The 23,933-nt window shown below is 49.5% G+C and overlaps 1 protein-coding gene across 1 annotated transcript in view; it reads right to left on the reverse strand.

The window, feature by feature from the left end:
• Positions 1-575: 575 nt before the first annotated feature.
• Dscaml1 (Down syndrome cell adhesion molecule like 1) overlaps positions 576-23,933 on the reverse strand; it is a 314,095-nt gene continuing 290,737 nt past the window's right edge. The window contains exons 20-33 of the mRNA XM_005378218.2: positions 19,347-19,486; positions 13,621-13,774; positions 11,365-11,482; positions 10,885-11,048; positions 10,520-10,618; positions 9,644-9,832; positions 8,866-9,153; positions 7,386-7,541; positions 5,710-5,740; positions 5,383-5,501; positions 4,945-5,097; positions 4,083-4,277; positions 3,233-3,544; positions 576-1,600 (exon numbers count right to left, since the gene is read on the reverse strand). Of these exons, the coding sequence (XP_005378275.1) occupies positions 1,125-1,600; positions 3,233-3,544; positions 4,083-4,277; positions 4,945-5,097; positions 5,383-5,501; positions 5,710-5,740; positions 7,386-7,541; positions 8,866-9,153; positions 9,644-9,832; positions 10,520-10,618; positions 10,885-11,048; positions 11,365-11,482; positions 13,621-13,774; positions 19,347-19,486 (2,594 nt within the window). The 3' untranslated portion in view covers positions 576-1,124. The remainder of the gene's footprint in view (positions 1,601-3,232; positions 3,545-4,082; positions 4,278-4,944; positions 5,098-5,382; positions 5,502-5,709; positions 5,741-7,385; positions 7,542-8,865; positions 9,154-9,643; positions 9,833-10,519; positions 10,619-10,884; positions 11,049-11,364; positions 11,483-13,620; positions 13,775-19,346; positions 19,487-23,933) is intronic.

The raw sequence follows: 23,933 nt of genomic DNA on the forward strand, positions 1-23,933 counted from the left end.
GGTACCTGGTCCACCTTCTCGCTAGATTCTTTTGGCTGAGCCCTCTCTGCCCCTCCCTGGTACCTCCCACAACCTCTTTCCTTCTCCCTCTGGCCTTGCCTTGCCCTAACAGCCCAGAGCCTTGGCCCTGGCCTGATTCCCAAGGGCCACAAAATCTCTTCCTCCCATCCCTTTTATTTCTTACCTGGAATGCCTGGGTAATATGGTATTACCACAATTTGTAGGCATGGTGGTTTTACACAGCTCTGTCCCCTGGCTGCTCTGCGCTGTCCCGGGTGAGAGAGGCGAAGAGATTCCCCCTCCCTTACCCCTGGTCCTCAGGGCTCTCACCAAAGTGGCCTTGCTTCATGGGCCACAAGCTTCATTGAATTTACAGATAAATAAACTGGCTCAGAGGGGTTTAGGTACTGGCTGAACGCTGCAGAGCTGTTCCGCCTTAGGGTGCTCCATGGGTGCACCTTAGCTAACTGAAAGCCTTATATGAAGTTCAAGTCCTGAGCCAAAGCCCAGGCCTGGTACAAAAGCCTCTCTGCCCTCCCCACTGGCCCTTGCCAGATGGGAAAAAAGTCACCACATAGAAACATAACCTTTATTGCACACGGCGCTGGGTCTTTTTTCATAGAAAAAGGTATTAACACATAAGCATCTGCAAATTGAAGCAACTCCTGGTTTTCTTGAAACAGTAAAATCGCATGCAGTGTCTCTGAGTTGGGATTTTGGTCTTTGTCAAAACCACCTAGATTCGAGGGGTGAGTAGGAGGGAAAAATTGCTGTCTTTGTGCCTTTGTCTCAAAAGAAGGTGTGAGAAATATATCGATATATAGCTTTCCGGTGTGTTCCTCTCTCTATATATGTGTATATCTCTGCACACGGATTTTACGGGGTGGGGAATTTGACTTGTATGGTCAAATTCTTTGTGCCCTGGCTTCATGGAGAAGAAGAAAATAGTTTCATTTGTACAAAAGAGTTCTATGTACAAGTGTTCATGACTTGGGGGTTTCTTTTCATTGTTGGTTGGTTTTGTCTGTCAGTTTAATATAAATAATGCAGGAAACAGCCACGTTGGTATGTGAGGGCTGGTGGTGCTGAAGTCCAAGCTGTGGGCTGCTCTCCTCACGGTCCGCTTACACTAGGGTGTAGGATTTGGAGTAGGCTCCGGCCCCCTGCTTCTGAGACCGCCCTACCCCTGATGTGCTCATCTCGAGGAGTGAGTCCCTGGAGCCCCCCATTTTGGTGTGTGGGCCCCCAGCCCGAGGAGGCTCGGTGCTGGGGGCCGGAGGGGCAGTGCTGGGAGCAGCAGGGGGCTCGGCGGGGGTGGGGCCGGGTGCTGGGGGCGCCGTGCCTGCTGGGGGTGCTGGCATGGCCAGAGTCCTCTGAGGTAAGGTGGCTGTGGCGGCGGCAGCGGAGGCCCCTGGATGTGGAAGGCCCAAGGGCTTGCTGGTAGGGTCCAGGGTCAGGTGGCGAGCCTGGGGGTGGTAGGTTCGAGCCAGGTTCCGGATGGAAGCCTCTCGGGGTGGGACCACAGGGCAAGGCTCACGCCCATCTGCTTTCCGGAAGAAGGCCTCTGTCTTGGGGTACAGGGGCAGATTGCAGTAGTCACCTGGAATCGCAGAGGCAGAGGATGTTAGGGACAGAGGCCTCGTGAACTTGCTCACTCACCCCCACCCCAACCAGGGAGCTGACCTCTCCGAGCCTAGTTTCCTTATCTGAAATGGGGTGGTCTTGTTTCTCTGTGGGATTATTAAAGGACATGAAGTATGCAAAATGCTTTCAAACAGTGGCTGGCATATAGACTAGCGGCTCAATAAATCAGTACATGCTATTTAGCTTCTGGTGGTGGGAGCACATCCATGCTAAAGACATGGACTCCCTAACACCTTTTCCTTACCCTCTGGAGGAAAGGAACATCTCTCCTTGTCACTTTCCCTAGTGCGCCTGACTCTGCACTGAGGGGTCCCCGGTAAGACCTCCAGTCTTCCTGATGCTCATCACCTGCATGTCCCCACCCTACCCCTCTTCTCCCAGGGGAAAGTTCCGCGTTTCTGAAACTGGCTCTACACACCGTGCTTCCGGGCCTCCACACCCACACCCTGTGCTCCGGGAGCACCTGGCCCACAGAGGGGCCCTGTCCTTACTTTATCTCACTTCTGCACTCAGCAACTGCCCAATTGGGTTGTCCCTGCCTGCGCTGTGCAAGTGAGGACTGAGGTTCTGGGCAACTAAATCATCTTCCCAAATTTGCATAGTTTGAGGGGCCAGGAGTCTCTTGAGTCCTTGTACTTTCCTCTGCTCTGGTCTTCTGCCTCGGACCCCGAGCACCCTGCCCTGCCTCAGTTACCATGGCCAGTGCCAGGCAGACCAGGTTCCACACTGCACACTGCGATGTCACACTTGCTGATGGGCTGCCATGGTAATCCCAGGCCTGCCGCCACACCATGAGTCAGGACTACCATGGGTACCAGGCTTGCTCCTTTGTGTTTGAATTAACTTCATCCAGCACTGAGACCAGAGACCACTGGGCAGCTGACCCCATAAAGGGGTCTCTTTCCATCTTGGTGCAGCTTCAGATTAAGGGAAGGACCGGTACTGAATGAGACCCTCTGTTAAGGTTACTATCTAGATGTCCCCCAAAGCCTCATGTACTCGTAGGCAGGGCTTTTGATTTTTGATTGAATTATGAGGCTTAATGCTGATCTGTGAGGAGGTGACATCTGGTTACTGGGGGCACATTCTGGAAGGGTTTGTTTCCCTCTTTGGCTCTTCTCTCTTTCTCTGCTTCCTGTCCCTCATGCTGTGAGCAGCTCTGCCCCACCATGCCACTCTGCCGACTATGGAGTGAAACACAAATCAAAGTAAACCTCTCCTCCTTTGAGTGGTAGGTGTCAGGTATTTTGTCCCAGCAAGGAGGAAGTGACTGAGACATCCTCCAAGCATCAGTCATATATCTCATTTCTAAAGCTCAATATGACAATGCACAGTAGATACTATATTTGCATTTTATCAATTAAGAAGAAATTAAGGCCAGAGAGGTGAAATGACTTGCCCAAGGCCAGAGAGATATTAAGAAGTGGAGCGAGGATGGGCTGTGGGCGGTGTGCACCCAAATCCTTGCTCTTGGTATGATCTTACAACACCAAGGAGCCAGGCTGGGCTGGTAGGATCAAGGTGCTGGTAGGACAAGACCTAGCCAGGGCTTATAGGGGCACAGCAAGAGAGGTGGCTGGGTACTCACTCTTGTTGGCCCGGTGAGGGATGGGCACAGCCACATTTTTGCCCCGGTCGGCATCCTGGGGCTTGGGTGGGGAGGCGGTAAAGCGGCAGATGCCAGGCTCCGAGGGCGTGCTCATGGACGTCATGCTGTCGGCATTCTCGTTGGTGCCCGTGGTCATCTGGTCAGAGGAACTGTCTGAGATAAAGCACTCAGTGATCTCGAACTTGGCGTGCTGCAGCTGCTCCTCCAGCTTGGCATGCTCGTAGGCCCGGGCCAGCTCCTCGTAGGTGGAAGAGGCACTCTCGGTGGACACCATGCTGTTCCGTCCTTTGTCTGGGAACACAGAAGGTGTGGGGTTAAAGAGAGAGCAGTGGCCATGGGGAGATCAGGCTGGGAGAGCCTGCTCTTTTGTGAGGGCAGCGGTGGTGGCCTAAGTGGGTTCACTGGCTAATGAAGGGCAGAACATTTTCCACTCTTTTATTTTTAGACAGGGTCTCACTATTAGCCTAGGCTTGCTTTGAACTGGCAGTGATCCTCCTGCCTCAGCTCCCAAGTGCTGGGATTATAGGCGTGCGCCACCACTCCCGGCTCATTTTTCATTCCTGAGAGTAAACAACCACCCTCTGAAACACTCAGGCTTTTCTCCAACAAATATCCTATGCACCATTTTCTCTGACAGTTTTTGGAGAGAGCAAAATAAAATCCCCGGCTGTTCTTGTCCCAGTCACACCGTGGGTCAGTGGACCATTGCAAGTGAATGTGACTTGGACCTTATGGGTTGGTGGGAAGCAGTTGGGAAAATGGGAGGTAGAGATGAATGATAGGGAACTGGAGGAGGCTGGGCAGGATGCATGCAGGGGCCTAGGCACACCTGTGTCCTGGGACAGGCTGGCACTGTAGCTGTCACTCTCCGTGACAGTGACACCATGCTGGGAGCCCACGGCGCGCCAGTCGGAGGTGAGGGTGCGGGCCGGTGTGGAGGCCTGGCACTTTGTCAAGGTCCACTGGCTCGAGTACCGGTTCCGGGTGCTATGTGCTGACTTCACATTCTTCCTGGACACTGGATCTGTGCAGAGGGAAGTGGGAGATGAGTGGACTAGGGCATGGGCAGCTGGCATTTAGTGCAAAAGGTAGAGGGGACTGGGGGTGGAGGCAGGAGCAGCCACAGAAGCCCCTTGAGGATGTTAACATGCTGCCTCTCCAGACTGTGTAGATCCCCCAGAGGAGAAAAACAGAATCCAGATGTGGAGGCCGTGCGCAGGGTCCTTGCCCCCCCCATCTTTATCTTCTCCCTAGGGAAGAATGTGATGCCCTCTCTTGCAGCTTCCTTCCTATCCATCCACTCCCTGAAGCAGTGATGGCACACCTGTTACAGCTTTCAATGATAACAAATAGCTCTTTGTGGCACATGTGCCAGAGGTTTGCCACCACTGGCCTCAGATTGTTGATCTATTCTATCCTTGTGTCTAGAGTCAGTGCTCAAGACAGACCAAAGATACCCAAACCTTGCTCAAAATTTCTAGGCATGGAAACTAAGGCACAGAAAGGTAAGATTAGTAATATGCTCAAGGTCACAGCGAATCAATCTGCAATCAAGATCGCCAGGCTCTAATTCCAGTGCTCTGTCTATGCTTCCATTCCAATCTCCCCCCTCCTCCCCCTTCTTTTTTTCCACTTGTCACCTCTGCCCTGAGGTGTGTGGGGAGGGCTCCCTCCCTGGGGATAATGCATACTGGTTCCTGGCCGAATGTCAGACATATCAATGAGGGGTCCTGTGCTCTGGATGAGGGCGGGATGATGCAAAGAGACACCAGTACAGAAGCTCTGTGGGTTGACAGCTTGGCTGAACTCAGCATCTGTCACGGGGATGGTGGCCTTGTCGTCTCCTAGAAGAAGAAATGAAATAACCAGGAATTCTCAACAAACATCTCTTTAACCCCCAAATTGCTCTTTGCCCTTACTCAACGCTGAGTTCCCCAAAGGCCGGTGTTTCTCCCTATTAGGTGGGGAGGAAACAGCCCTTGAGAGAAGCTGGGGCTGCTGCTGGGGCCTGAGGCACTGCGTGAGGGCTGGCGGCTGCCCTCTGCGGACTGTGGTCTGGGGGCAGACACAACCAGATTGGGGCAGACACAACCAGATTGGGGCAGAGAGCTTGTGCACTTGTCACTCACCAATCTGCTTGATGCCTTCCTTGTCCTCGATGAGCAGCTGGACCCTGGGGATGTCAATGTGTAGCCGGGGGCCCTGGGGTGGCCCTTTGACAGGCGTGTCAAAGCTTCGGTTGTTCTTGCTGTTGGAAGGAAAGGAGGTGGATAGCTCAGCAGCCATAAAGGACTAGGGGACAGGGCTTTGTAGGATAATGGGATCTTAGAAGCCTGTCTCCTATTCTGGGAGTAGAACAGGAGAGGGACACAGAGGAAGCTCCAATGTCCCCTGCAGGGGAGAAGGGTGAGGACGAGAGAAGAAGCAGCTAAGGGCTCCATGGTTTTGATACCCACCTTATCAACATTTCTGCCAAACTCTTTGCATCTGTAAAAACAGTAAAGAGAGGGCTGGGTAAGAAGGGAGTTTGAGCCGGATGACAATTGGAAGAGGTGGGGAAAGAGATGGGAGAATTCCCTAAAATGGGAAGGGTCTCTTAAGAAGCAGAGGGAGAGGTGTAAGGACATGCAAAATAGCTCAAATCATGGTGAAGTTTCACTGCTCCCAATTCAGGGTTAGGCTCAGGTCTATTTTCCTTTCCTCAGATTTATATCTAATAGGGAGGCCTTTCCCAAGGAACAGGGGTGGATTAAGTACTCCACTGCTTTGTGAACTGATTTTAATTAAGCAGGACACCATAACAGGCTGAAAAGAGATCACTGAAGGATCTACCCTCAGTTATCTCTTGGAGAGAGTAGTGAGTGGAGGATGAATTTTCTCATATCAGCCAAGAAGCTTCACCTCTTCTTGTACTATAGGGCTTCTGTTCCCAAAAAGTGGGTGAATGGATTTGGGAGTCTCAGAGGGGCCTTGAATATAATCAGTATTCTCAGATTGTGATATTGGAAGAATCAAAGAACCTACTTAATCTGATATCTGACAATGATCTGTCAGAGTAAATCTTGATAACTGCATACATGCGTCCAACCACTCAACCATTCAACCACCTAACCATCTATCTATCCAACCATTCATCCAACCATCCACCCATTCATCTACATACCCAACCAAACATTTATCCATCACCTACCCATTAAACCATTCAGCCATCCAACCATCTAAATGTCTACCCATCCCTCCAACCATGCATTCACCATCCATCTAACTATCCTTCTAATTATATGTCAAATTTTCCATCCAACTATCTGTATCATCTAATTACCCACTCATTCAACACTTATCCCACCATTCCAACTATTCTTTTATCCAGCCATTCCTCCATATTACCCATCAAAATATACATCCATGCATTCAACCAGCTAACCATCCTGCCATCTATCCATCTAAGCTTTTATGCAATCCATTGGTCCATCCATCCATCCATCCATCCATCCATCCATCCATCCATCCATCCATCAATACCTCCATCCATCTAAGCATCTAATGACTCATCCATTCAGTCATGCAACCATCCATTTATCTACCTACTTTAGGGAGAATTAATAGTTTCCATTCCATGCTACTATTTTCCCTGGGTTGTCACATTAGACCATGAACTCTAAAGACCTGGCCTGTCCCTTCTTCACTCATCTTTATATCTATAATGTCTGACAATATCCATGATGCAACACACTCAATAAATGTTTTCCAAATGAATGAACAAACATTTTTCAAGCAACTAGGTGGTGTCAGATACTGTATTAAGTCCTGGGAAAACTGCGGTGTGTGAGACCCATTTATAGCAGAATCTAGTATTACATGTTGGAAAAGGGGATGATATTCAAAGCATCTAACATTTGATGTGGCATAGAAACCGCCCATTTAGAAATGAGCAGGTCCTAAAGATGTGCATTCTCCAGTGTCAGCCCTGCTTGGTGCAAGTACAGAGAAGAAGAAAACAACGAGGCAGGGTTCTGAAGGTTTGAGTGGCAGCTCTTCCTCTGAAAGGACTCTGGCACTCTCTCTTGCCTGGATGGTGCCATGAGCCACTGAAGGTGGCTTTTCCTTCAAAGCCTAGAGGAAATGCCCCCACCTCGAAGCCTCTTCAGCCGCTTCTCCTTCCTCTTCTTGCGTACAATGAAGAGCAGTGCCACCCCTAGTGTGGCCAGGATGACAGGGCAGCCGATGGTGAACAACTTCTTCACGTCATCCCCTTCCCCTTGAGCAGACTTGATAGGTGGGATGGTGCCTGAATGGGAGTAAAGAAGGGAATCAGGTGTCCCTTATGAGCCAAGTACCATGTAGGGAGTCCCACAGGTGGAGAAACACTTTGACTTTGCTTGCTGACCCTGGTTTCTGAGATCCATTGCCTGGCACAGAGTCCTGACCCTCCCTTCTCTTCCCCCAAATTCTTGCTCCATTAGGACAGCCACAGATAGTCTAGTTGCGTAGTTGTTACGTTGTATTATGTTAATCTCTTCCTGGTACTGTTTTACTGTTATCCTGAAATCTCTGAGTAAAGTTTCCTGCCTGTTGGGGTTCAGTATTTAATTGGAGAGGGTGATTGATGGGCTTAAATTCCCATATCCAGCTAGGAATGGGGCTGGGGGTCACAAAGGGGAGCAGTAGGGAGCAGTCAGGGCAGTGGGGCCCTGTTCTCTTCTCTTGGTGAAGACTAAAATTACTCCTGCATTTTCTTCTTGCTCGCTCCTCTTCTGGGCAAGTCTGCTAACTTTGGGTGCCCAGGGGGAGGAAATGATAAGCTCTCTTGCCGACATAATTCCCTGCAAGCCCTGATCTTTGTCCATGACAGTGGACTGTATGAATTCAGCCATCTGTCGCTTTCATGGACCAGCGTGCATTGCGTGCATGTGCATGTGTGTGTGGATGCGAGTATCTCTACGTGGTGGACACCAGTTAGGTGCCTTTGAATATTAATCCATGTGCTTGTCTACATTTCCCAGACTTCCTTGCAGTTAGATTGGAGTCACGTGACTAGTTTGCACACTAGTTTCACGTTAAAGTGTGAAAAGAAGTAATGGGTGCCAACCTTTGGCCAAGGAGCACTGTGCCTTTTCTCCCTTTTGGGGGGACCCTGGTGGCTCCATGTTCAAGACAGTATGGTTAAAAGGTGGCAGCCAGCCAACCTCAGAGGACTTTAAGTAAATCAACAAAAAGCTTGGTACTGGGTTAGGCCACCAGGTTCCTAGTGTTTGTTCCTGCAGCACAGACTGTCCCCTCCTGGCTAATAGATTTCTCAGAGGCCAGGGCAGCAGCTGCATCTCTCCCTCCTCTCCCGCGCCATCTCCTTGAAGCAATGGAGAGCAAGACTGCACCTCTGAAGATGCTTCATCTTTAGTGCTACTGACCTTTGACTGCCTGTCTGTCTGTGCTGGCCACTGGGTGTCAGTTCATTCACCAGCCTGTGGCCAGTCTTCCGCTCTCTCTGCCTGCCAGCCCTTCTCCCTGGCTGTATCCCTGCCTGCTTTCTACTTGTCTGTCTGTGTGTCTGCCACCCCACCAGCCTCCCTTGTCAGCCTTGGGGCTGCCCGCTCCTGCCCTTCCCGACTCACTGCCATCGTAGTCCAGGGTGGCGAACTGGGCGGTCTCATTGCCGCAGCCGGCGCTGTTGCAAGCCCTCATGCGCAGTTCGTACCACGTGGCCTCTCGCAGTTCGGTCAGAAACACCTCTGCCGAGTTGTTGGCCCGGAGGCCCTGCCAGGCCCAGGTCCCCTTGGGCCGGTACTCCAGGACGATGGCTGTGATGGGGCAGCCCCCGTTGTTCCAGCCCTGCAGGTTAAGCCGAGCATGTGTGGAGTTGATGTGGGTGAAGAGGTGTTGGTCTTTGCTGAAGGAGGGCTCTGGGGGCCAGAGGGAGAAGAGAGGTTAGAGAGCCCGAGTGGGCAGGGCGCGTTAGCACCTGCTGGGAAGGGTTCCCTGGCGGCAGCTGGGACTGCAGAGGCTTCAAGGATCAGTGGCTGGCACAGGTAGGATGGATTTGCACCTGGGAGCCGAAGAGGAGAAGAGGAAGAAGAGGGAACGAAGGGAGAGAGGCCTCCGCAGTGCAGGATGAGAGGTAGGAAGGAGGAGGAGGAGGGGAAGCACTCTCTGTCCCCACCCTTCTGTCACTCTCGCCAGGGACGGGAAACCAGCTTTTCTTGGTGATGATGATTCCGTCATCAAGATGCTTTAGTGACGGGAAGGAGGCTGGGTGTCCTCCCTTCAGTCCCCTGTGTGTCTGGCTCACTCCACCCCGCACCAACCGTCCCTCACCCCCATGACCTGTGCCCCTCAACAACCCTTCCTGCAGCCCAGCCCTCCTCTTCCTCCCCAACCTGGCCCTGGCCTCACCTCGCCCGTGGGTCTTGGCCTCGATGATCTCGCTGATGCGCCCGGAGCCCACGCTGTTCTTGGCTGCCAGCTTCACCTTGTACCATGTGCCACACTTGAGGCTGTCCAGCTTGAAGGAGCGCTCGCTGGAGCTGATGAACACGTCCTTCCACTCCTCGCTGTTGTCCACTGAGTACTGCAGCACGAAACCTGTGGGACCAGCTTGGATCAGGGGGGCCGGGCAGGACCAGACAGTGGGGGCCCAATGTGGGCTTCCCACTAGGCTTGGTGAGGTCAGGGCTCCAGGTAGCAGCAGGGTGGGGCTGTTGACCGTTGGGGGGGCATATGCAAATCAGATGCAAAGCTGGAGGACCTTGGGTCCAGCCCTGGGGCAGTTCGTGCTTTCTCCTTAGCTCTAATGTTAGGGTTTAGCAGAAAACCAGAGGTGTGCAGCTTAGGAAGGAGCTTGCTTACATCTTACTCCTCCATGGGCGTCTCCCCAGTATCTGCATCACCTGGTAGTTTGTTAGAATGGAGATTCTCAGGCCCACCCCAGGGCATTGAGCAAGAAGTTGCGTGTTTACAGGAACTGTGCGGATTCATACCCATGTTCAAGTTGGAGAAGCATCGATCTAGAGTGTTCATCTATTTTGACAAATGGGGACACTGAGGCCCAGAGAGGAAAACTTCGGGCCCGGCCAGCTCATGTGTGACAAGGGGGCAGGTGCACCTTCCATGCACTCGAGTACCTTCCTTGTGCCAGAATTTCCCGCACCCTCCAGTCATTTCCTGGCTGTTGTGGGGAAAAGCAGCAGCAGTGGATGAAGCCCTTCCCCTTCCCCTGCCCCAGGACCCCAGATTCCTCTCCCTCCGCTCCCTCATCCAGCCCCTTCTCACCTCGGATGGAGCTGCCCCCATTGTCGCCTGGAATCCAGGTCAAGGTGATGGAGGAAGCAGAGGTTTTGGAGACAGTGAGGCGGGGCTGGTCCGGGGGCACTGTGAGGGAAGTCACAGCCCTCAGCACAGAGGGCGGACCCCAGTGATGGGGCATGGGGGACCCCATGATAGGAGGGTCCTGGCTCTTCTGTGCTCTCTCTGCCCCCAGTGCTTCCTGTCCCCACGTCCATCCCCACCTCTGTTTCAAGGTCTGTCCCTGACCCCCGAGTTTGTTTTCCCGCCTTCACTAGCCCTCTCTCACAGGGTGCAATTCCTACTCCTTCTCTGTCCCTGCCCACCAGAGCCACCTCTTTCTGGGCTCTAACCTTGCACCAGAAGGTTGACAATGATGGTGTCGAAGCCACCAGTGTTGGTGGCTGTGCAGGTGTAGTAGCCCGAGTCCTCAGCCTTCACAGCGCGCAGCAGCAGGGTGCCATTCGTGTGGATGAGCCGGTGGCCATCCATGGACACGGGGATTGCTGAGTCCTCACTGCAAGGCAAGGGAGCCGTGGGGCATGGGGCCTCTTGTCCTGGGGCCCTCCCTGGTGTGGGGCCGAATAAGCTGGGAGTGGCAAGAGGTTGCTCCGGGACCCTGATTCTTGGGGTTGTGGTCAGCGCTTCCTGGGAGTCTCCGGTAACACTGCCTCTTCCACTACTAAGGGAAGGGAGATCTTCAGTTCCCGGCAGGGCGAGCCTTGTCCAGCCCTCTGTGAGAGCAGGGTCAGGATGGGATCCAGGCCATTAGCAGAAGGACACCTCAGACACTCCTCTGCGACCGCTCAATGCCTCTACGACCCAACACATACCTGTCCTTGGTCCACTTCACAGTGGGGGCTGGATCTCCCACTGAATTGCAAGGCAGCCGGACGTCCTTCATCCAGGGTGTCGTCACGGTGCCCCCGAATGAGATGATCTTTGCTGGAGCTACAGGGAAGAGGGTGAGGGCCACTCCAGTTCTGCCCTGTAACACTACCCTGACCCCCTCCTTAGGGTCCCTAAATTTACAATTTAAGAGAAGTTTTGAATTTGATGCCCTGGCCATGTCAGTGGAGATGGCCCTGAAGGACAAGGCTGTGACAAGATGGGGCGAGCATACAGGCTGGAGATGTACGGCACAGGGGAGATCAGAGCTCATGACAAAGATTGACAGGACCTGAGATCGGACTAGGTTTTTTGTTGTTGTCGTTGTTTTTTTTTTTTTTTTTTTTTTGGTTTTGGTTTTTCTCCGGTACCAGGAACCGAACGCACGACCTTGCGCTTGCCAGACAGGCACTTTTGCCGCTGAGCTAAATCCCCAGCCCCGTTGTCGTTGTTTTGAGATAGGGTTTTTCTATGTAGTTGAGGCTGGCCTTGAACTCACTAAGTAGCCCAGGCTAGCCATAAATTCATGAGGATCCTCCTACCTCAGCCTCCCAAGAACTGGGACTATAGTTGTGTACTGTTATGTCGAGCTGGACAAGTTTTGACTGGGGAGGTGAGGATGACTCTCCGGGACTCTGGCTCAGCCACTTAGATGCTGACAGAGCCCTCAGGGAGCCAAGGTCACGGCAGGAAGGCAGGAAGGCAGGTTTGGCAGATGAGGCTGGAAGACCCTACCGCATGCTAAGCCTGATATGCATGTAGGGTCCACAGGGAGGAGTTGCTGGATCTGCATGTTGTGGAGAGTGAGAAATATGTCTGGATTGGAGACTGGCTTGGGGGTCGTGTGCAGAAGTGGGGACAGACAGAGAAGTGACATAGACCTGTGCTCATCACCATGTGGGCAGGGAGGAGAGAGCGGGTGCAGGGGCCACACTGCCAAGGCAAGTGGGGCAGGTCAGATGCCGCCAGCCCTGCTGAAAGGAACCACACTGAGTGCCTCACAGGGCAGTGTGGCCCGTGGGCTATGTGTGAGGTGCCTGGGGGCGTTCTCAGAGACTTGGGAGCAGGACATGGGGCTCAGGGAGAGCAGAAGGGTTGGGCAGCCACTGAGGCGAAGAGGAGGTGCTCTGGGAAGTGGGGCTGGCTTGGTTGCCAGAGAGATGGCACGGCAGAGTGGCCTGAGTTTGGACGGCTGGTCATTCACAAGGAGACGTCTCCAAGCCCCAGGGAGATTACCAGGTGCTTCCAGAGTCCTGGTTCCAGACTTGATTCTGCCACAGGCTGGGGTTGGCTCCCGGTATGTCCATGTGTCTCAGCATCTCTGTGTATGTGTGTATATGTGTGTATATTATATGTATATGGTATCTGAATTTATATGTATATATTTTACATACATATAAAATGCATATACATTTATATGATATGCGTATGGTATCTATTAGTGTGCACCATGAGTGCATGTCTGAGTGTAAGTGTGTTTTTGCCTGTGTGGATGTGTGTGTGTGTGTGTGTGTGTGTGTGTGGTTAGGTAGTGGCTGGGAGAGGACATAGGGCAAGAGGAAGGGCCCATGGAGGCCAGAACCAAGTGAAGAACCTAACAGCCTTGGCTCTCTGTGGCCAATTGCTTGGCCCCAGTGTGGGGACAGAGCTTGAGACCTCAGACATGTCATTCCTTTCAAAACTCAGCATGTACCTGCATGCCACACTCATGCCAGGGCCAAGGGGTTGGGGGACACTCACTGGGGAGGTCTTATGCCAACCCAGAGAGTCAATGGGCACATGTGCCATCACAGGGACCCTCTGCCTGCACTGCCCCACAGCAGAGCACTCTCTTCAGAGCCCGGCTGCTCTGTGCCAGCAGTGTGCACTGCTGCAGCTCCCCCTGCCCCCGAGGAGCTGGGCACTGGGACACAGGCCCTGACTGAGGGTGGTGGTGGGGGCATCTCCCCTTCTTTCAATGAGCAAGGAGGGTTTGGGGCAGGCTGTGCAGGGAACAGGCGGTCTGGCTGGCTGCAGCCTGCTGTGTGGCTTTTCTGGAGTCAGGGGGCAGTAGAGGCCCAGTCTTGGGGATGCAGGAGGGAGGTGAATGACCAGCTCTTTGCAGCTGGGTCACAGGTGGAGGGGAGAGGGCTCCTATTTGGGGAAAAACAGGATTCTGGAAGAGAGCTTCTGCCCATCTGCCCCAGCCCTAAGCTCCTCACCCTTGCCGGCAGGCTCGATGGTGACTTTCTCGCTGCTGTTGCCCCGGCCAGCAGAGGTGACGGCGGCCACCCACAGCAGGTACTGCTGCCCGCGGTTCAGGTGGGCGATCCTGTAGAAGAGCTGCTCTGGACTGGTCTCATACTCGCTTGGAGCCTGTGGGAAGGGCGAAGCGGGTCTAAGAAGCAGAACCCAGGCCCTTGGCCTTCAACCTGCTCCCTTCTGCAACATCCTGGGCTGGAGGAGGGGACAGCAGCTCCCGTGGGAGGCGGGAGTTCACACAGTTTGTCCTTTCTCAGTGTGGGAGCAGCACTGGCTGGCACTCGTGCTGGATGCACTGGTATTCCTGGGACAGCCTCAGTTTACCTTTCTGAATGATGCAGGCTCTGGCCGCTGTGACATGAGGCCAGGGAATGCAGGTATTGCAGGTGAGAGAGAAGTCAGAGAAAGGAGAATGTGGGATGGAGAGTCCCAGAAAAATGGTGGGAAAAGAGTTTCTGGGAAGAAACTAAATGACTGCTTTTGCCTTATTAGAGCTAGAGACAGGTGCCCCCAGCCTGTCCCTGGCTCAGTGTCCCCTCCCAGCCCTTCTGCCTAATTACACTCCTTCCTTCTGCAGGAAGGGGCGGGAGAGGTGCTGTGTGAGCGTTACTGGGCAGCACTTTATTAATGATTATTAGTGGTATAGATCACCATATATATTTGTAGGTTACATAAATCTATAAAATTTTTTTTAACCAAATGACAGTTTTGACAAGTTGCCAACAAAACAATATCAGATCCCAGTGGTTTTACCAGTTGCTTTGATGAAAAGATTATGTTGCCTTGGAAACCAGAGGCTCAGATATTGAAATGAATTTGAGAAGGAGCTTTTGATAAGCGCTAGTTTGCAGACCTCCTGTCAGCCTCTTCTCGGGTACAGGCGGGATGGGGCTGACTTTCATTTTATTTTATTTTTTGGTCAGCCGCAGGGAAGGGAGAGGAGTAGAGCACCAGAGCCCCTTTGAAATCAGGGCGAAAGTCCAAGGAGGAGCAGCAGCCCCAGGAACAGATGGGGGCCCTGAGGCCAGAGGGAGCTAATGATTAGTTATCTCTGCAGTCGTGGGCTCTTGCACACACACATGCACATGCACGGGGACATGTAGATGCAGGGTGGATGAGTGGAGGGACAGACTTCCAGAGAGATATGGGGTCACAGAGGGACATTCTCCATGCCCGTGGGAGGCTGGTGAGCCCAACAACTTACAACAAGAGGAAACATCGTTTTGGGTGCAAGCTATCTCTAGGGGAATGTTAGGGAAAGGAGGAGACATCTTCCACAATCCACGCTGAGCTCCCTGGCAGATGCCTCCTCCTCCTCCTTCATGGGGGTCTAGCCTTGAATCCAAGGCCTACTGGGGGACAGGTGCAGAGCTAGCCTGGGCGCTGGTAGTTCTGAAGCTGTTTTGAGCTATAGCTATAGCACTCTGTGGGCTGTGTATCCAGCCTGCAGTTCCTATCAGCGCAGGAGGCCTGGGGAGGTGTAGTGGTTGCGATTCTTACTTGCCCTTCCTACCAAGCGTATGACGGATGGTGTCACCTATGTTGGCCTGGGCCTCAGTTTTCTCTCCTGCAAATTGGGAAGCAATTGGGAACCTTTGCTGCGACTGTGAGGCAAAATGAGGCAAAAAAGTGTAAAAGTCCTTTGTAAACTAGGACATGTTTTTCTCTGGCCTCATTTTTAGTGAGGATAGAGGTGTGTGTGTGTGTGTGTGTGTGTGTGTGTGTGTGTTCTGAAAAAGTTGAGTGTACTGGCTTGTGCATCAATATGTGCCTCAGAGTGCATCTGTGTCTACAGAGGGCAGGAAAGTTTGGTTTTCCCTTGAAGAGACTAGCATCTTATCCCAGCCCTGGGTGCCTTCTTTTCAATCTAAATGCCCTTGAAATTACTTTCAAAAATCACATCTCCAAATTAAGTCCCAGTGGATCAAATTCTTAGAAAATTGTGAAAGAAACTATAGATAAATATTTATCTGTCTTTCCAATAAAAGTAAAGACAAACATCACAAATAGAAATGAAAGGTAAATGCAAGTTTTATAAAAGGAAATTCTAACATCTATCAAAAGCAGAATTATAAGGCAAGAAATCAACTGGTAAACACTTGAAATTTGTATTATACAAAATGGCTATTCTCTTAATATGTAAATACTGCTTACAAATCAACAAGAAAATAATGAGCAACCTAAAAAGAAAAAAAAAAAGAGTTGACAGTTATCAAAAGAAGAGAAACATAGCCAAAGCAAAGCACCTTTTTAAAATAAAAAGCCTAACAGGCAAAAATGAAAACAAAAACCAAAAAGTAAACCAGGAACAGTCATAGCTGGTGGTACACACCATGCCATAGGTGTCTACAATGCTGGTCAGAACATATATCGGTGTAGATTTTTGGGAGGGCAATTGTACATGTGAATGCAGATCTTTAAGAAAATTTACTCTTAAGGACCCAAGAATTTCTGTAGATATTTACCTTAAGAAAATATTAAAAGATGTACATAAATACTTTTGTGAAGAATGCTTCCTGAAGCATTATTTATATGATGAAAATTGGGATGATACAGTAAATATAGAAAAATGGGACACTTGTTAAATAATATGCATAAATGGCCGAGATCATGTTTTAAAAGAATACCTGATGGTGTGGAAAAGTACCTATATAAATTATATGAAAAAAACAGGTTATATAATATGCAAAATTTTATTTTTATTTTATAAAAAGCAAACCCTAAGACAACTCATAATATGCATGCAGACTAGAATGCTATGTACCAAAACATTACCAGTGCTTATCTTTAGGGAGTGAGAGCACTTTTATTTTCCTCTTCATTTTTCTCTATATTTTACAGAATTTTCTATATAATAAAGTTGTATTATTTTTAGAATCAGAAAACCAACAAATGTATTAAAGTTATTGATAAACTATCTACCCAGACTCTGTACAGGTCTGTTCACCCCTAGTATTTCATCAAGAACCAGTACCATGTGCACTTTCTACTTTGAGGTGTCCACGTGTCCATGTTCACACCCCACCCCTGGCATGTTCTGAACATCCTGTCTTAGTCGTCATCTGCCTCCAACCCACACTCATGCCGTGGGATGTGTGTCCTCACCCCTAGCACCCCTATACAGAACTGTCTTATAAATGAGCTTGCAACACAGCTGTTTAGAATTTGGAATACATTTGTGCAAAGTAATAATGCCACATATAGTGGTTGGGTCCCTGGGTTCCTCACTGAGCTCAGCCCATCTCCTATCCCTTCTTTCTCAGTCTTCTCATATGGTGGAGCTGAAGCTCTCATCAGACCTGAGACACATCCAAAGACATGGATGAAGACTGACTGGAAAACATTGAGAGTTTGTTCTCATCAGAGCAGTGGGACACTAGCCAGTGGGAAATCTCTCCTGGGGAGGGGAGGGTCCTATATGATCAGGACACAAAGAGCTTGGAAGGAGGGGTCTGGCTGTAGCTTGGATTGCAAATATCTCCCAAGGGCCCATGTGCTTAAGTCTTGGTGCCAGCCTGTAGCACTATTGGAGTTGCTGGAGGTTTAGGAGATGGAGCTTAGTGGAAGAAAGTTAGCTCACTGAGGCCAGACCCTTGAAGGGGACTTTAGGAGCCTGTCCCCTTCCTGTCTGTCTTTTTGGTTCCCAGCTACCATGAGGTGACATTGTTGCTCTCCCACATGCTTTACCGTGATGTTCTACCTCACCACAGGTTTAAAGGCAGTGGGCAAGAGACCATGAACTGAAACCTTGGAAACCGTGAGCCAAAATAAACCTTTCCTCTTTTAAATTGATTATCTCAGGTATTTGTCATAGTAACAGAAAGCAGATTGACACAGTCCCAGTGACTCCAGCAACAGCAGGAGAAGATGGAGACTGGGAGCTCTGTTCTGGGGCCTGAGAGAGGATCCCACCCAGTTAACTGGGAACTCCCGAAGCCTGAGCTAATGAGGAGGCTCCCACACACCAATCTCTTTGACAGACTTCATTATCAGAGGAGGAAATAGCTACAAAATCCCAAGCCAAAGAATGACTGCTTTCTCCCATCACTTGTGAAAGTAAACTTCCCAATGTGTACGGTGTTACAATTGATAGGCTGCTACTTATTCATCCATCAAATGTGTTTCAGTGACCAGAATGTTCCCAGTACAGTATTCCATGGCTGGGACCCAGAGGTGAAAGGGTGCTGCCCCTGTCCTCCCAGGGCTCCAGAGACAGTGCAGGAGACACATGAGAACTGCCATCCAAGGCTTTCAGGTGAGGTGGAGGAGCATGCCATGCTAGGATGTAGGGAGGCAAAAGTGTACAGGTGTGCAAAGGCAGAATGGGTGTCCAGTATGGGAAAACCTTGGTGTTATGACAGCCTAAAATGTGTGTGGATTGGGGGGAAAGGAGCAGGAGACATGGATGAAAATGTTGATTGGAAAATACCAAGGGCCTATGCAAGTGTGAAGTAACTGGGGGTTTTATCTCCCGTGAGAGGGGGTATCACTGGTGTAGGCACCCAGCAGGGATAGGATGCTCTCAGCTAACATCTGCAGGCATGTCCCCTTCATGCACACAACACAGAGACTCATGCACATGAGCACCAAGAGATGCATATGCGACATGTATAGCCACACCAGGCAATCAGCCCCAAGCAGAAACACCACGCCCCTGCCTTCCAACCAGGGTGGAAAGCACAATGGATAAACAAATGGGAACCAGCAAAAACCACACAGAAGGGAGAATGAGTGATCTATGACCACAGCAACTAAGTGTGTGAAATTTCCAAATCACGTGAGTAGAAGAAACCACAGGAGGGCCGACTCCATTTATAGAAAGGGTGAAAGGGGCAGCACTAATCCTGCCGCTGAAGTCAGAAGGGTGGTTTCCCTGCTGGGGATGGGGCGTGGGATGAAGGGGCACGAGCTGGCTTTCCAGGATGTTGTAATGCCGCCTGTCCCCTCCTCTGGGTGCTGCCTCCTGAGCATGTTGCATGCACTGTGCTACATGTAAAGTGGTGGCCAAGTGGTGAGGAGGGGCGCATGCCTCCCCCTACTCTAGAATAGAGAATTCTGGCCTCACTAGTGAGGAGCCAGCCCCTGACTACTTAGAGGGTAATTCGTAAAGAAAGGAGAGTGGTCGATTACCGAGTAATTTCAGGGCAGCTTTCCTGGTGGCCCAAAGCTCACGCAGATGCTGCTGCTGCTGCTGAGCTGCTGGTGGAGGAAGGAGCTGGCCTCCTCCTCCTGCCTCCTGGTCAGCCAGGCCAGAAGGACCTACACCACCCTTCCTTTTACCCTGCGCTCTTGGTCAAGATCTGCCTGCTTCAAAGGGTCTCCAAAGCTTTTGACAATCTTGCAGCCTCAGGAGCAGAGGGCTTACCCAAGATTGCCAGTAGGTAAAGCTTCAGCCACTCTGAGGTAACGAGCGCCCATTCTTTTTTTTCCCTTCTGATATTTGTGGCTTAACTGTTTTTTTTTTTTTTTTTTTTTAACATTAGATTTTATTGGAAGATTTTAGAGATACACAATGACCACATTCATCACAGAGAATTTGTACCAAGTGCCCATTTTTAACTGTGATTCCACCTAGAGGTACAGATACCAGCAGCCCCAGGGTTTGGTCTGGAAGTCAGTGGATCCTGTGTTTTCTCTGTAGGATCTTTTCTCTGATTCCCATAATTATTTCCAGAGCCCCACTTACCGGCTGGCCAGACCCAGGGCTGGAGCAGAAGATGGTGTATTTGCGGATCACCCCATTGGGCTTGGTGGGAGGGAGCCAAGACACCACCACACTACTAGCTGATGAAGGAACGGCTTTGATGCCAGCTGGGGGACCTGGAACTGAGCAGGGAGAAAGCCTGGTCAGTTTAGAGGAAGGAGGAGCACAGAAGTACCAGAAGCAGGGAAACTGAGGCAGATCAGACTGGGAGAGCTTGCTGGAGGTGGTTTTCTTGAGCTATGGTTTAAAGGGGAGGGTCCAGGAAGGCAAATGTCTAGGGGGAGAATGGTAATCTTTGGGGCCTGTAACAAAGTCCCTGAAATGGAGTCCCCAGAAGTGGCCAGTTTCAGAACTGGCCAGAACTAAGGACTTAGGGTAGGCCAGAGAGTAAGAGCCCATGGGGAATTTATCTTGATCCCTCTGGCTTTAATCCCTGCCCTGAGGCCCTTAGTAACCATAGGCCTGAATTTACCACACTTTGAATTCCCTGAGGCTGGAACCATAACCTGTTTCTGCCATGAGCCTAGGGCGCTGTCCCGGGTGCTTGCTAGGTCCTTCACGGCTTCAAGAAGGAAGTCTACCTTAAAAGTGATGAGGAAATTCATCCTAGATGCATCCTGGCTCATACAAACTCTGAGCCCCACCCCATCTCTGGGTGTGCCCAACCTCAACCTAGCTGGGGCCTCAGCTCTGCCTGGGGGGCCTTAAGCTTCCAGCACTTACTTAGTCACACTTCCCATCTCCACTGTACTGTGTTCTTCTCTTCCATTCTGGGAGCTTTGATGCTACTTTGGGGATAGTGCTGGTGTCCTATTCAGTTTATTTTACTTCCCTGAGCCTCAGCTAGCCCATTTGTAGGTATGGATAGCCACACAAAAGGGTTGTGGTGGGAATTAGTGTTAATTAAAATAAAGCACCTAGCACAGGGCCCACCACATAAGAGACAGCCAATAGAGTACGAGAGCTATTATTTTTACATTCCCTCTCTCAGCTCTCAGCTGTAAAGCCTTCCTCAGCGCCCAGCCCCTCCTCCAGGAAGGAGCTAACAATTTGGGGTTAAATCAGATAACCAGCATTACTACCCCACTGGGGCCTGAGCCCAGCAGCTGAGAAGCATCCCTGACTTTTCCTCTTGGTGGTAGACACTTTGACCTGTGCAGAGAGGGGTGCAGGGTCTGTGGGTGGCCCTCGGGGTAGGTGTGCTAATTGTAGTGTTCAATCTTGTCTGTCTTTGCATGCTTTCCTCCCATCAGTTATTGATAGAGATGTGCTAAACTCTGTTTATTTCTTCTTGTAGTTCACCAATATTGGTTTTGAAGTTATTAGGTGCATACAAATTTAATATCATTTTATTTGCCCAGTAAGCTAAGTATTTTATCATTATTAATGCTTTCTGCCTTAATGTATACTATGTCTGATATTAATATTCTAGTTTTCTTTTAGACTTGTTGGTTGGTGTGCTTTTTATCTCTTCACCTTTTCATGTTGAACTGCTCTATCCCTTTATATTTTAGATATCTTCTGTGTATAGCATATATTTGGGCTTTGGTTTTTGCTTGTCAGTCTGATAGTCTTTATCCTTTGGCTGGAGAATTTAGTAAATTTATCTTTAATGCAGTTACTGGTATATTTGGATTTAAATAATCTCCTTCCCAAATATTTCCTACTTGTCCCACTTATTCTGTTTTTTTTCTCCTCTTCTGCCTTCTTTCAGATTATTTAAAAGATTCCAGTTTCTTCCTTCTATTAACTTGACTATTAGTTTGACTTACATTACTTTCAGTGGTTACACAAATAGATTACAACATGAATCTTTAGCTTACCAAAGTCTAATATCAATTGGTACTTTTCGTTGCAGACAGTGTAAAGACCTTAGAACTTTTAGGTATCGTCTCCCAGTTTATATGTAATTTCTGGGTATTTTAACTCTGTATATACATCATCATCATGCAGTCAATATTAATTTAGGTTTACTTGTATATTCTCTACTTAATTGCTTTGTTTTTCTTGAGCTTCTATCGGGGATTACTTTCCTTTGAGCTAAGTAATACCTTTTAATATTTCTCCAGGGCAGGTATGCTGGTGATAAGTCTCTCAGTTTTATTTGCCTGAAAATATTTTTATTTTATTTTAGTCTTGAAGAATAAAGTTACTAGGTAGAATATCATAGGTTAATAATATTTTCTTTACATGCTTTAAGTATACCAAGGCCTTGTTTTCTGGCTTCCATTGCTTCTGACAAGTTAGCTGACAACCTGATTTTCAGTCTTTCTTCCTGTGATTGTTTTTAATGTCTCTTCTCTTCCCCTCTCCTCTTTTCCTTCTCCATTCCTCCCTTTCCTTCTCTGTCTTGGTCTCCTCTCCTCCTTCTCTTTTCTCTCTTCCTCTTCTTCTTCTTCCTCTTCTCCTCCTCCTCCTTCTCTTTTCTCTCTTCCTCTTCTTCTTCCTCCTCTTCTCCTCCTCCTCCTTCTCCTCCCTCCTTCCATCGCTTCCTCCCACCCTTGAGTTTTACTGTAATATGCTTAGGTACAGATTTCTTCAGTTTTTGGCTTCAGAGTTTGTAGAACTTCTTGACTTTTTGCCTTGATATCTTTTGTCCATTTTAATACATTTTCAGAGATTGTATCTTTTGCCCCATTCTCTTTTTGCTCTTCTTTGAGGTTTCTTTTCACTGTTTCCTCTGTGTCTTTGATACTCAGAATGGTGTATGGAACGGCATTGGCAGCACCTGGAAACACGTTAGAAATGCAAAATCTCAGGTTCCAGCTACACCAGTGAACTGGAATCTGATTTTAACACGATTCCCAAGTGATGTGGATGCATATTAAGGTTGAAATGTCTCTTCTCCATGTCTCTTACTTGCTCTTACATTTCCCATTTATTTGTCTTTACGTGCTTTATCTGGATATTTTCCTGTGACCTATATTCCATTTCATATGTTATCTCTTCAGCAGTGTCTGATGTATTATTAAACCCATCTACTGAGTTCTTAATTTTAGGTATTATTCATTTTTATTTTTCCATTTTCCATTTGACAGTTTCTCTGAAAATTGCAGTCTTGCTAAACCTAACTGTCTTTTTTTAGCTTTATTTTTATTTTTTGTCTTTTTGAGACAGGGTTTTGCTATGCAGTTCAGGCTGGCTTTGAACTCACTTTGTAGTCCAGGCTGCCTGGAACTCTCAATGATCTTCCTGCTTCAGCCTCCTGAGTGCTGGGACCACAGGTGTGCGCCACCATGCCTGGCTTTTTAACTTTATTTTGTATTCGTACAATTTGTCATGTATATTGCTCGCATTCATCATAGTGAGTTTGTACCTGTACATATATCTTAATTCTCTTTCTTTGCCATTCCCCTTACCCGCTTCAGCCCATCTTCCTCTCCCCATTTATAAAAGCTTTGTTTCCATTTTTCCTTCTGTTCTCTTTTTTCCTTTTCCCTTCCTTCTCTTCCCCTTCCTCTGTCCCTTGTTCCCCTTCCCATTTGAACATGTTCTTCCCACTTTGCAATATTTATCCTTTATTAAGTGTAATTGTCTTAAAGTGTTTGATAATTTCACATTTGGCACCCTTGCAGAACTGTTTTTTTTTTTTTTTTTTTTTTTTAATTCTTTTTTCCTCCCCTGGCTTTTGTTCATGGTGTCCCCATTATTTTTCTTCTCTGTTAGACACAGCATTTGCCAAATTCTTTGTCAAAATAACCTGAGACTGAGGATGTCTTCATGGAAAAGGACTTGTGTTTGCTTCTGACAGCCAATGCAACCTGGGTCCCAGCAATCTGAGTCATTTCAGTGTGGTCTCCGGGACTGAGATGATCTGAAGCTGAGCTGTGTACTTCGGTCCACTTCTACTGCTGCAGTGAAAGTGTTGTCTGTCCTTCACAGTCTCAGATCAAAGTGAAAGGGGCTCACAGACAGACCCAGGTGCCCGGTAAGGTCCTGCTCTGATGCATGTGCTTCTAGGGCGGTCCTTAGCCCCTGCTCCAGATTCCGCAGATGTCCCAGTGACAGGGCTGTTCTGCATGTCAGGTTCACCTCCTGGGCCTCTATTTTCCTTTGGGTCCTGGCCCCGTAGTTCTCTCCTGCCAGCTCTCAGATACCTTCACGGAGGTGTTTGGAAACACATTTCATCTGGGTATCCTAGCTGTCTCAGCAGGAGTGAGGCATACAACCCACTGTTCCTGGAGGTGCAGCTCCTCTTGCCTTTGTCCGCACAGCTGGGGCAGCACCTCCTCCTCTTACAGGAAAGTCCCTCTTAGCCCAACAGGGCTACCTTCCTAAAACACGGGCCAGGCATGCTTCTCGCTTGGTTAAAGGTTTCTGAAGTGTGTTGTTGTTTGGCAGTGTGGGGGACAGAACCCATCACAGTAGAAAGTCAGTGGCCCGTCTGTAGAGTACAGAAAGGTGCTTGGTTATGTCGCCCCCAGGACTGAATAGGACTAGACTCTGGGCACTGTCTCCACTCAGCCTCCACACATGAGCAGGTGGCTCTGCCCGATGCTGTCCTGGGAAGCCCTGATGGGGGATTAATGACAGGAAAAGTAGGGCAGGCAGGTTGGTAAATATTGAATT

Source organism: Chinchilla lanigera, unplaced genomic scaffold (genome assembly GCF_000276665.1).
Source record: "Chinchilla lanigera isolate Chin_1 unplaced genomic scaffold, ChiLan1.0 scaffold00011, whole genome shotgun sequence".
Lineage (NCBI taxonomy): Eukaryota > Metazoa > Chordata > Mammalia > Rodentia > Chinchillidae > Chinchilla > Chinchilla lanigera.